Below are 14060 nucleotides of genomic sequence, written 5' to 3'. Positions count from 1 at the left end.
TTTACAGAAAAGCTACCACTAGCGTTTCATAAATGTTCGATGCTACCACTTGGAGTTTGCAATTTTTAAATTAAGGGAAATTATCAATGGTACCCCTGTGTTATTGCACTTTATCTTTGGTACCCCTGTGTTTTTCGTAATTCCAATGGTACCCCTAACATATCTTGCTAATTACAAACGTGACACTTTTTAAGTTTTTTCAGTTAAGTGGCCGTTAAATTTTGAATTTGACCTAACCATGGTTGATTAGTTTCTTGTTGCTTTCTTCTTCTTCTTCTTCCCTTTTCCCTCTCCTCTTCCTTCTCTCCTTCATGGCTGCTTCTTAAAGGTACTCATCATTTTGCGGTAAGGTGTATTCCGGTTAGGACTGCATACGGTCCGGTCTGGTCTGGTTTGACAGAAAAATTAGACCAGACCAGAAATTCCCGTCTGGAAATTTTTCACACCAGACCAGACCAGTCAAGACACCAGACCGGACCAGACCAGACCGTTCTGGTCTGGTCTGATCTACGGTTTTTTTTCTTTTTATGTATTTTTTTAATTGCGAATCTAAGATAAATGATAATCTCTCAACAAAATACATCACCAAATCCGAAACATTACAAATTTTCAATAGTAAAGTACATCACCAATTTTATAATATAGAACATAAAGTAAATTCATAGTAGTCATTAGTCAGCACTTAGCAATAACGACTTCATCCATGAATAAGCATCATTGCATTAAGAAACATCGATAACTGAAGGAGCCAAATGGATCTTCGATAACTTTATACAATAAAAACAAACATCAAAAAATATAATTTTATAAAATAAACATAATACTAATCATGATATGAAAGATCACATACCGTTCTCTAGTTGTGTTATATCCTCCAAGCACTCCTCAACTTTTGGAGAAGAAGCACGAAGCCAATCTTGACAAGAAATAAGAGCTTCCGCCATCTTTGGACTAAATGAACTTCGAAATGAATCTAGAACTCGACCTCCATTGCAAAAGACATTTTCCGATGCAACCGTGGATACAAGAATGGCTAGCACATCACTAGTTACAAGAGAAAGAATGAGAAACCTTGAACTATTGTTTTTCCACCAGGTCAAAATATCAAAGCCATCTCCATCATCTTCTATAACCTCATCTAAATACTTATAATCCACCTCTAGTTTAGTCAATTCCCCATCCTCACGAGACTCTTTGAGTTTTTTGAACTTAGATCTCATAAGTCCTTTTTTCGGAAGACCAGGTTCTACATCTTTGCTAAAACATGAAACACCATCACTTTGGTTCGTTGTTGCGAGTGTGGAATGAAGGCCTTTGTATTCATCATATAAATCATAAAAGGCATTCTTTACCCGCATACAAACAACATAAGCATCATTATCTTTTGTGTACATTTCTCTTATCCCAAATTTCACAGTTTCCCATTTATATTTAGGATCAAGTACAGCAGCAACATATAGCATAACATTTAGTTTTTTAGGATCCCCCCAATACGTATCACACTTCTCTTTCATTTTCTTTGCCATTTACTTAAACTCACAATCAGGGCTTTCACACCATTCTTTTAGCAAACAATCAACATCAGTTATATCATCAAAACTACCATTACAAGTAAGATATTGTGAACCAGACACACGCAAAGTTAAATTATAAAACACTTCTAATAATTGAACTAATTCTTCACTTGGTCCCAATCATCAGTAGTAGGCTTTCCTAAACCATTCCCATGACCATGGGGATCTAGAAGATGCTCATGAAAATTTGGATCTTCCCCATCATACCTCTCAAATGCCAATATAAACTTTAAAGCAATGCTTAACATCATATAAGTTGAGTTCCACCGTGTGACCACATCAAGAGACAACATGTTTTTTTGATGGAATCTTCTCATTCGAAACACACTTATAAACTTTTCAATTCTAGAAGGAGAAGATAAAATAAATTTAACAGCACCTCGAACTCGACAAACAGCATCAGTAACTAATTTAAGACCATCATTAACCACTAAGTTCATGATATGAGCAATACATCTTACATGCAAATATTCTCTATTCAACACACTAGTTCCCCACGTTTTGACTCTTGTTTTTAAATAAGCAATTGCAGTGTCATTAGAACTAGCATTGTCAACAGTAATGATCATCACATTTTCAAGACCCCAAGCAAGAAAACATTTCTCAATTGTCTTTCTAATGGCCTGACCTCTATGAGTTGATATTGGACAAACGTTTAAGATTCTTTTATTTAACTTGCAATCATTATCAATAAAATGAGCAGTTAAACACATATAATCAATCTTTTGGATTGAAGTCCATGTGTCAATAGTAAGACATACCCTCCTATAATTAGTTTTTGAAAAAGATTTTAGTTTCAATCTTTTATCCAAAAACATCTCGTAACAATCTCTAGCAACAGTCATTCTAGAAGGAACCACAAACTTATTTTGCATCTGTGAGCAAAAGTAACTAAACCCCTGGGCTTCAACAAATCTAAAGGGAAGTTCATCAACAATTATCATAAACGCTAAGCCTTTCCTACAACCCTCATAGTTAAACATCCAACTCTTTATGTGAGCTTCTTATTCCCCTTGTTTAATTTGTGGGAAGGTGGGAAGCTTGAGGATGATCTCAACCCGAGAAAATTACCTCTTTATGTAATCTCCAATTGGGTTCTCCAAAGAAAAACCTATGCTCCAAGTAGTCTTTTGATAGTACTGAAATACACCTTACTGCAAAATGATGAGTACTTAAAGAAGGAGAGAAGGAAGAGGAGAGGGAAAAGAAAAAAGAAGAAAGCAATAAGAAACTAATCATAATTAAATCAACTTTAACGATTAACAGCCACTTAATGAAAAAAACTCAAAAACTACAAGGCTATCAAAAATAAAATACAATACAATAATACAAGAATACCATTAATAATTTAAAAAAAATTAAAACAAAACGCCGGTAAAATAAGTGGTGGGAGTAGAGACGAAGTGAGTAAGTCGTTGGAGCTTGTTTCTCTGCAACTTCGTCTGCTGTCGTTACTGCTTAGAATTCTATACTCATTCGGTGTCGTCCCTTCTTCCTTTTACTTTACTCTCTTTCCTTACTCCATTGAAATGACTTCTAAAAATCTATCTTCATCTTCTACCTAACTAGTATCTTCTGCGTTATCATCAACTATAACTTCATCAATCTACCGAGGTCAGTTTTGGAACTCTCTTGTACTGTCAATTCCTTTTACTTTTTGGTCTTTGTTGGAATCTTCTATTTCATTTCATTTATTTGATCTTTGCTACTATTGTTCAACTCAAAATTTCATATGTATAATTTGATTTGTTTCTTTTGCGTGTTGAAATTGTCTACTCTGCCCAGAATTTTAACACCTCTAAGTAGATAATCAGCTTTGAACGAAATTTTCATAGTAAAAGATCACTTGAATTTTAGGCTTTAACGATAGAGATTGATGTTTTAGTTTTTGGGTTGTTCGATTGCAGTGCTTACTTTGAGTTTGAGATACACTTGTGCTAGAGAATGAAACTTACCAATACTTTTTCTCGAATTAGAAACAACTACGCAATTATATATCGACATTATTTGTGGTTATTGATGTAGATGAATTATATTTCGAAATAACACTTGCAAATGATTTTGACATGGGTCATTTTCTTTTGGGGTTTTTAAGAAACACCTTTTCAGCTAATTTCATCTTCTTAAGTGTAGATATGGGCGCGGGTGTAAGACCCATGGTTCTGGACCCCAATTCGACCCTAATTTATAACCTTGGTATAGTGGTATCAGCTCCACGTTTCTCTGGGAAGACCTGGGATTAAACTTGGGTAGGAGTACACAAAACTTATAGGTTTTGTGTGTAGGTTGTATTTGGTTCATGGAAGGGGTTATTGATGAATTTTATTTTACCAAATTTGTTTGAAATTAGATTTCAGGCAATGTAATCAACTAGTAATATTTAGTTAAATTTAAGTTCTTCTGTTGTCACTGATCATTTGCTTGTTGTAGTAATAGTAAATTGGTATGTACAAATTTTGTGTTTCATTTCATTTCAGTTTTTTGTGCACTCTTCCATGTGAATTTAGTATCAAATATATGGTATATAACTGATATTATTTAGTAATACAGTCGATGAACAAGACTTGAAACTCAGTAGTGTTACACCCACACTAAACCGCAGACCAATGGATACATCCCCTTCTCCATCTCCAACCTCTACATCTGCACCTGCTTTAGTTCTGTCCAATTCTGGTAAACGTATTGACCAAGCAGGCAAGAAAAAGTATGTGAAGCAGGTAACTGGTCGCCACAATGATACTGAGTTGCACCTAGCTGCTCAACGTGGTGATTTGGAAGCGGTAAAGCAGATTTTGGGTGGGCACATTAATTCGCAGATTGGTGACAATCTAAGTGGAGCTGAGCTTGAAGTGGAGGCTTCTGAAGTAAGGGCGTTGGTGGTGAACGAGGTTAATGAGTTGGGAGAGACTGCACTCTTCACGGCTGCTGAGAAAGGACATCTTGATGTGGTAAAAGAACTGCTGAAGTATGCCAATAAGGATACACTTACTCAGAAGAATCGATCTGGGTTTGATCCTTTGCATGTTGCTGCTAATCAGGGACACCTTGGTTATTAACTGAACATCCCTTATAATTTTCAGTCTTGCGATAATCTTTTTTATTATTTGCTGTAGGCTTTTGAATGGTTAAAAGTAAAATCTGTAAGAATTTTTTTTTTTGGATTCCTAAAATGATGGTTTAGAGCTTGGGTTATAACTATAACTAGAATAAAAGGAAATGTCTTTTGAAACTGCTTTTGGTTTTCCCATTTTTATGATTTGGCAGGCTAGTCTACACCCTTTTCTGTAAGCTATATTTTTACGAATTGAGGGTGGCAAGAGAATACCCTACATTATACGATAGATGTTAGGCCTTTTGTGGGGCATTGTAATGACCGGCTTCCTTTCAAAAAAAATAATTAAGCAAAAGGTGGTGCTGATCTCTGGATTAAATGTTTTTTGCAATTTGTAGTTGAATTAAAAGAGGCTGCAATCATATTTTGCACTATTCCTTTTGTCTTCTGAAGCGAAATCTTTTTATATATAACCCAGTCATGTTCTCTTTAAATGCTTTAAATAGTGCCATAGTACCTTACCTAAGATACTTGTTAGTTAGTACTTAGTAGCCTCATCGAATGTGAAAATGAAAACTCAGTATCAAGTTTGCTGACTTAGTTGTATACTTATAGTTAATTGATCCTGTGATGGGTGATGACAGCTAGCTTAATAGTTTATGTTTGTATGGCTGCTGTTGTTTTGATTTTGATTTTTTTTTTTGATATAATTGCAGCAATTGTGCAAGTGCTTTTAAACCATGATCCTGGGCTAATAAAGACAATCGGACAATCAAATGCAACTCCTCTAGTATCAGCTGCTATAAGGGGACATACAGCTATAGTTAATGAGCTTCTTTCAAGAGATGGTAGCTTGGTGGATATATGCAAATCCAATGGAAAAAACCCACTGCATTTTGCTGTTCGTCAGGGCCATGTGGACATTGTTAGAGCATTGCTTGAGAAGGATCCCATGTTGGCTAGGAAGACTGACAAAAAAGGTCAAACTGCTTTGCATATGGCAGTGAAAGGGAATAACTGTGAGGTTGTGAGAGCGCTTCTTGATAAAGATGCTGCTATTGTCATGCGCACTGACAAGTTTGGTAATACAGCTTTACATGTGGCTACCAGGAAGAAGCGTGCAGAGGTATTTGCTCACTTGCCTTTTAATATTATACCATTTATTTCAAATGAATGATCGATAAAATGTTTATCTATCTCTTTTTGGTGACTTCCTGGCAATCTATGATATTATAACTCTCACTCTAGTCGGCAGAACCTCCAGATTTTTCTGTTAATGTATCATGGCTGATTAACTTTCTTTGACACACTAATTTTTCTAGTTATTTTTAGGAACTTTCTAAAAACGTATTTGAGGGTGAACTGAATTCGAGACCGTCACAGTGCGAGTTATCTTTGGCTTTGTGTTGTTTTCTTTTTTGATTGTTAACAGAAATTTATTGTCAAGTTGAATTTCTAATCACATCATTCATGTTTATAATCATCAAAAAATAACGGATATGATAAGTTGGTGTTGTAGTTTGAAGTGAAATACTATTTTTATGGGATTGTAACTTCCTACAACACAATCACTGGATGTTATGATTACTTTTTAAAGATTTTGGCATTGTGAAGGATAATTTAAAAAGATATTATTTTGGTAATTTACGTCCCTTTCTTCCTTTTGTTCTTTTGGTATAATTCAAGCAAGTTGAACTATAACTATCCTTTAAAATTTCAAGGGAATAATTACGAAGACTATGCTTCTAATATGAGTTAAAGCTCATTTATGGAGCTTTATAGTCATATTCTGGCTTCAGCTGCGTTTTTGATATTTAAGGAGCCAAATCGCTACATACAAATAGGATGGGAAGTATTATCATGAAATTGGCATACCTCAAATAATATCAACTTAATGTAATTTGTCTTCTCCTCTTCAATTTTTGACGATACCAAAGATTTAGTCTTTTGACTTCAGGCTATAATGTGCAATAGTAAAACGAAAAATTAAATCATGTGCGCTTCTTATTTATGTGAAGTTGCTTATGATCTTTGCTATTAAGGGTCAATCAAAAAGAAAACTTTTTTGTCAATACTTATAAGGATATAACAAGAGTAAGGTTGCGTATATCCTACCTCTCAAACCCAGCCACTTAATGGCATTGGGATGATGAAATGTTGTTGCAATACCCTAGATGAATCTTATCTTCCTTGCTATGCTAATTACAATTTGATGATCTAAAAATTAAGGAGATTACATATTGATCGTATATTGGTGCTACATTTGGTTACTATTTTTTTTTATATAGTGATGTCACCTTACAGTTGCCTCCATGTGCTTTAAGCTCTTTTCTTTGCATTAAAATGTTTTGTAAGTGAGAAATTTGTGTAGAAAAGATTGCATTCTTGAAAGATGATCCCAATTTTATCCATGTACTATATTGAAAGACTAATTAATCCAAAAACACATAAAGATAGGTGTAGATAAGGTGAAAACTTTGCCCTCTCAATGGTTGCTTAAAATGGATTGACCATTTTTTTGCCTCAGTTTTCACTTAGCACACCTCTTTCTACCTTACAACAAGGGTGGTCTTGGGTCGTGTCTAGATTAGGTCCAATCAGAGTATCATACCAGTGTAACATAATTCGCTAGCTGATTCGTCTTTAAATTTGCAATTCGCTCAAATTTACCCAATAATAGCCTAAAATCGACCATAATTTTCTTTTTTCGCAAGTAGATTAGTGATTCATGTGACACTGTATTAGACCAAATCTAGACCTAATAATTTTTGGTGGACCGATACTCAGAGCAGAACTGGTCTGAAAATTTTGGACCTGAACCCAGATCAGTCGGATCTAATGGGTCTAAATGAGTCTTAAATGAGTCTTGATTTAATTATTTATACTTTAACTTTTAACATTTTTAAGGTTTCATTAGCACTAAAATGGATCTATGGGTTATATATAAGTCTAAATTAAGTCTAACTAAATATATAAATAGATTTTAAACGAATTGAAATTTAGTTTGGGTTGTATAATAAGTCAAGCCTAGAACGGGTTTGACATGTTTATTGGATCTGAACAAATGGGTCCATATTGAAGGTCTAGGTCCAGTCTGGTTTTGAAGACCCTAGACCCAAACCCATTTATTTTTTTGGACCCCAAAGCGTGTCTCAATAAATTGAACTCAGACCCCATCCCTACCTTACAAGATTATAATACAAATTAAGGACACAAGTTGCAAGTTCTTTCAATTTTCCGTATTCGATGATTATTGATACTATTGAGCCATTTTTGTAGCTACAAGTTTAGTTACTTTAGCATGTTGAATATAACTAAATATCACACTAATTATTCCAACAATATTAGGATTTAGACTTTCTAACTATTTCTAACTATCTTTGGCAATTGCTAGATATTTTGCAACTAACCTGCAACCTAATTGCCCTTCACTAGATAGCATCAGATTCTAGCAATTTCTATAATCAGTCTCTAACTTCCAACAAACCCTAAATATAATACATACAATAATTTTTCTATTATAGTTTTGTTTCGAATTCTATCCCTCAAGGTATGCCCACTCATGGATTGAAGCATTCACATTTCTGCTACTCCGACTTTCTACTATATTATTTTAAAAGTCCAAATTTATAATTCATACAGTAGCGTTGGTTTAATGGTCGATTGCTAGGTAAGATAATATTCTCTAAACAATTTATACCCTAGACTTTAGTGTCTATTTACCATATTGCATACATAATACATCCATAGACGTTCTTATATAATAGGAGCAATAGTGATGGTCAAGCTTCATGATCTTTTTATTTTAGGCATCTTCCCCTTGAAAGAGACTTTGGTTCAATTATAGAGCTTCAAACCTTGCTTAATAACATACATATCACTTTCGGTACTAATAGGTGTGTTTGGAACCCTTTTCAAGTGTCTCATTCAATTCCCTTCTTGTTATTTCTCCTTCAAAATATGTCTCTAATTTGCAACAAGCCCTAAATAACAAAATCAAATAATACATACAATAACCCCCTTAGATGATTTGTGACTGCTATAAAAGAAGTTTTCAACATACAAAAACGACTCAAATGGATACTATGTTAAATGTACAATATACGTAGCTGAAAACCATGGAACCCTTAAGTTCCAATATACTAAGTAGAACTTTTGTAGTTGGTGGAGATGAAGACTTTGAACTTGTATTTCTCTCGTAAAGTTATTTGGTACACATTGTCTCCATATTTCTCTAATATTAAGAATGGACCTCATATTTGTATTTCTCTCGAAAGCATTATTTATGAAGATGCATTTGTATCACCTACTTTATTAACTCCGTATTAGCCCTAGGAAAGCAATATCATTGGTATCCTCTAAATTTTTTTCCTTTTATGAGTTTTATGGTTGGGAAGAAAAAATTAAATTTTAGGACTGTTGGGTAAGACAACATTCTCTGAAAAATTTAATTTCGCCTATCTTTAACACATAACACAACCATACTTGTATTTATATAATTTCAGCAATAGTGATGGTCAGTCTTCGTGGTCTTTTTCGTTTAGGTTTCACCCCTTGAAAGAGATTGTGATTTAGTAATATAGCTTCTTTCCTTGCTTAATAACATACATATCATTTTCGATCTTGATAGAGAGTTTGGAACCCTGAATCTTGAAAATCCTTTTCAAGTGCCTCATTTTATTCCCTTCTTCAAATCCACCTGCTTTTCCCTTGGCCAAGCTTATTTGGAAGGCTAAAACTCCTAAACAAGATTAGAGATTTCTCTTGGCTTGTAGTTTTAGGAAAACTCAATACTATGGTAAATCTCCAAAAAGTAATTCCCCATCACTCTCTTTGCCCATAACGGTGTAACATGTGTTCAAAAGATAAGGAACAACCATCTTTTTCTGCATTTTTAGTTTGCAAGAGGGACATGGGTTAATTTTTTAAACAATCGTGAATCTTGGATTGAGCCAGAAAGTATTAAGGATCTCCTTTTGATAAAATTTTGTTGCTTTGGAAAGAAGAGGGATCTCAAGAAATTATGACACTGTTCTTGGTTTCAAAAAGCTCGTCTGAAGCGCACCAAAGAGACTGAAAAAATGCCTTAGAGACTCAAGGCGCAGCGCAATACGAGAGGCCTGAGGCGCACCAAGGCGACCAGAAAACGCCTCGTGCATCTTAGCCAACCTTTGGGCAAGATGGTCATAAAGGAATAGGCACATTTTCAAGGATCGTTTCCTTCAATTAGATGTTGTTTGGGACTTAGTTTAAAAAGTGTGTCTCGCTTTACACCTTGTGCGCCTCGAGCTCAGGTTCATCTAGATACGCCAGGGTTATGTAAGGCAAAGCCCGCATAAGACACGCGCCTTGATATTTTCGTGCCTTGTGCGCTCAGTGCGCCTCTTCGTTGGGCTGAGTCATTATCTTAAGCTTGTTTGTTTGAAAAAGAAATAAAACTCGAAACCAATTACTTTAATATGATGTTTGAGAAACCATTGTTTCCATAAAAAAAGAGCAGAAAAGCAGGTGAAGAAGAAGAATATAATTATGGATACTCTTGATATTCTTATTATAATAGAATCTGCTAAAGCAGTGTTTACCACTATGATAATGAATGTTTTCAAGCTAATTGCTATTATAATATAAAATGACATATTTAAGTATAATATATATTTTATAAAGTTGACTTTTGATCTTTTAAGAGAAAAGTGCGCCTCGCATACAAAAGCCCGCGCGCCTTCTCCCAATGTTTTGCACCTAGGCTCTAAGGACATTTGTGTTGTAATTATAACTAAGGTTTGGGATAAGGCTAAATACTTTGCAACTTTATAGGTTAAGGTCAATGGTTTGCTTCGGAGCTTTGCTTTTAATCATTTATGTAGATGCATGGAATAAAAACTTCCCTTTACATTACGTAACGCTCATTGTGCAACTAGTTTGAGAATTGTTTGGATGTTAACAGTTCATGAATTTTCATTGTCAAAACGCTTCTGATCATTACGTAACGTCTAACACCCATTATTTCACTATTACAACGATATTTCACCGTAACTGTTATTCTCTCCGTTAAATTTCGTTAATACCCATTAACTTTAATTATTAAGAATTTAAGATCACTTAAATTATAGTTACTCAAAATTTTAGTTAAATAAAATAGTTAACTAAAAGTTAATTAATAATACACTAAGAAAAACCTCATATAATGCAATTATAATTGATATACTTATATTATTGCATTATAATAGTACAAAAACAAGAATGCAATTATAAGTTCAAAACTTCTCTTTGTGATTTGTTTTCAAAAATTCTCACCCCATTGGCCGGGATTCGCGTTATTATGCGACACCGCGACTGTTTCCACAAACGCATTCGTGACCTATTCCTTATCCCCTCCTTTGTGTCGATGCCTTTTACTCTAATAAAGTTTTCTTTATCGAAAAAAGGAATCTCTTCTTTAAACTATTTAAAAACGTCTAATATCCAACTTTCAAGAAACAAAGGAGAGATTGTTATGCATTCTGCATGGTTCTAATATTCTAATTAATGTACATTCTGCATTGCTGTTGCACCAAAGTGATTTGACTGGTATACGATGCGATGTTCATTCCAATGATATCACTGTATTTAGTACTCAACTGCACATGCAGAAAGACAGTGCAAATTACCTGCAAAACAAGTTTTATAAAGAAAACCCTCACTTGAATATGTCTGCTTTCTTTTAGATACAAGGGGCAAAACATTCCCTTTTTTTTGCAAAAAAGGTTTTAATATCTTAAAATTCTGTAGGCAGGGAAAATAGTCTGCTATAATGCAAATTGATGTACTGGGTTTATGTGAAGATAAAACTTAATCGATCTGTACCACGTAATCCAATCTTTCAATTATTTTCAGTTGTACCATTTTGAAAAGGCTCAAAATTGAAGTGTCATTGTCGTCCACCATGCTCTGCTTACTGTTTTTATCTCTCATAACCTCATATCTTACATCTGACTGTATGTCTTGTGCTTATGAATTTATTAGTTGACTTTGTGAGTCTCTTGTGGAGCTTGGGAATCAAAGATGTAACGAGCTGTCCTTTATTCTGAGAACAATGATATCATTCTATCATAGAATAGAATGATTTGCTGTGGTTTGAAATAAAGATAGTAACTTTGAAGTTGCAGTTGTTGTAACAAATCTTTTTCTATTGCTCTTTACAGATAGTAAATGAGTTGTTACAGCTTCAAGATATCAATGTGAATGCACTAAATAGTCAGCACAAAACTGCTCTTGACATAGCTGAAGACCTTCCCCTCTCTGAAGAAGCTTCTGAAATTAAGGCTACCTTAGTTAGCTTTAATGCTCTCCGAGCTAATGAATTGAATCAACCAAGGGATGAATTGAGAAAAACTGTAAATCAGATTAAGAAAGATGTTCATTTGCAGCTTGAACAAACCAGAAGAACAAACAAAAATGTCAGTGGAATTACCAAAGAGCTGAGGAAGCTCCATAGAGAAGGCATCAACAATGCCACTAACTCCGTAACTGTAGTAGCCGTTCTTTTCGCAACCGTTGCTTTTGCGGCTATATTTACAGTCCCCGGTGGTGACGATGACAACGGGGTGGCTGTAGCCTCTAAGACAGCTTCATTCAAAATTTTCTTCATCTTCAACGCAACCGCTCTGTTTACGTCTTTGGCTGTTGTGGTAGTTCAGATCACACTTGTCCGAGGTGAAACGAAAGCGGAGAAGCGTGTTGTGGTTGTTATCAATAAATTGATGTGGTTGGCATCAGTGTGCACCTCAGTTGCTTTCATGGCATCTTCTTACATAGTTGTTGGACGACACCATAGGTGGGCTGCAACACTCATTACGGTTGTAGGGGGTGTGATAATGGCTGGAGTTTTGGGCACCATGACCTACTATGTAATAAAATCAAAGCGTTGCCGGTCCATGAGAAAAAGAGATAGAAGTGCAAGGAGAAGCGCGTCTAATTCATTTTATCATTCAGAATTCTCTAATTCAGAACCTGATCGGTTTTACGCCCTCTGACGTGTCTTCCTGCTGATAGTGAGGAGTCTGATTCGGATAAATAGTCTTTCTAAAAGCCTCCAACACAGCAGAACTCGATAACTGAGCCGTAAACTCTATCAATTCATGGATGGCTGTCTGTCGAGAGTTAAAAGAGTGGACGAGGTTACATCTTACACGAGCAGTTTGCTGAGAAAGCCCGTCTTGAATCTGGTAAATATTTTATGTTGATAATGCAAAGAATAGTTTGTAATTTCTGAAGGTTCTGGATCATTAAATTGAAGGTTGATTACTGTATCAACTTGAGCTGTAGACGAGATGTGACGATGATCATTGTAGTATCATCTTGAGCTTTTAGATGCCTAGATCTTGGTTGTTCTTGTGTCTTTTCAGGGCCAAGTCACTGGAATTTGCACGCCCTTTTAATTCCCATTACCCAGCTGTTGATTAGCACGGTAGATGGAGAGGACGGTTAGATTCTTGCCGATGAATGTAGGCGCTTATTTGGTTATTACTTATCAGGGCGGGCCTGGAGTCGGGTTCTATTCATACCTAGTGGCTGTAGATAGGGATGTGCCGATGGCAATCAATTCTTACTCCCTAAACACATCTGACTTGACCGTCGAAAGGGCGTCCCAAGTAAAATCCATGTCTGTTTAATTTCTAAGTCTGCACTTAAAAAAAAAAAAAACAGTCTGCACATCATCTAGGTAGTGTGAAAACTCTGGCATCTCATCATGTATCCGAAGACAACCCACTACTAAAAATTTAATCGTTTATTCAACACGAGCAAGTCTAACGGTGAGATTATCTCTATTGAGCTGGTCTAATGTTGACTTATTATCTTAAAGTGATAACTTATAACTTTAAAGTGATTACTTACGGTTTCAAAGTAATAACTTTTTATAGTTTTAGAGTAATCACTCACAATGTTATAGAAAGATCGAAACAAATAAGAAACTTTAACTAAGAAATATTTAAAAGAGTTTCGGGTAAACTTAATTCCAAAAGTAAGCGTTTTTATGTTCGAGTTTAAGGTTAGGTATGTTCGCAGTTACTAACAGCGAACAAAAAAATTAGTCAAAAAAGTCAAAATTGTTTGTTCGCAGTTAATAACTACGAACAAAAGGGAGACAATGTCATAACGTTAGAAGAGATGGAAAAAGTGGAATTCATGTTTGTTCGCAGTTAGTAACTACGAACAAACAATGTTTTTATTTTTTCCGTCCCTTCTTACGTTATGAAATTGTCTCTCTTTTGTTCGCAGTTATTAATTGCGAACAAACAATTGACTTTTTGGACCAATTTTTTTGTTCACTGTTAGTAACTGCGAACATACATAACCTTAGACTCGGACATGAAAATGCTTAATTATGAAATTAAGTTTATCCGAAGCTCATTTTTTATTTTTGTATGTTGCAATTGCTTAATTATTTCACATTA

The 14060-nt window shown here is 34.9% G+C and overlaps 1 protein-coding gene across 1 annotated transcript; it reads left to right on the top strand.

Annotated features, from left to right (window-relative positions):
* Nucleotides 1-2951: 2951 nt before the first annotated feature.
* On the top strand, nt 2952-12982 carry LOC130802393 (ankyrin repeat-containing protein ITN1-like). Its single transcript, XM_057666399.1, has 4 exons — nt 2952-3188; nt 4125-4622; nt 5343-5752; nt 11808-12982. Exons 2-4 carry the CDS (start codon nt 4181-4183, stop codon nt 12636-12638), a joined length of 1683 nt encoding a protein of 560 aa, XP_057522382.1. The 5' UTR covers nt 2952-3188; nt 4125-4180; the 3' UTR covers nt 12639-12982.
* Nucleotides 12983-14060: the final 1078 nt, after the last annotated feature.

Source organism: Amaranthus tricolor, chromosome 16 (assembly GCF_026212465.1).
Source record: "Amaranthus tricolor cultivar Red isolate AtriRed21 chromosome 16, ASM2621246v1, whole genome shotgun sequence".
NCBI classification, from domain to species: Eukaryota; Viridiplantae; Streptophyta; class Magnoliopsida; order Caryophyllales; family Amaranthaceae; genus Amaranthus; species Amaranthus tricolor.
Note: the sequence above shows the minus strand (reverse complement) of the source record. Positions and strands in the feature narration are given on the sequence as shown.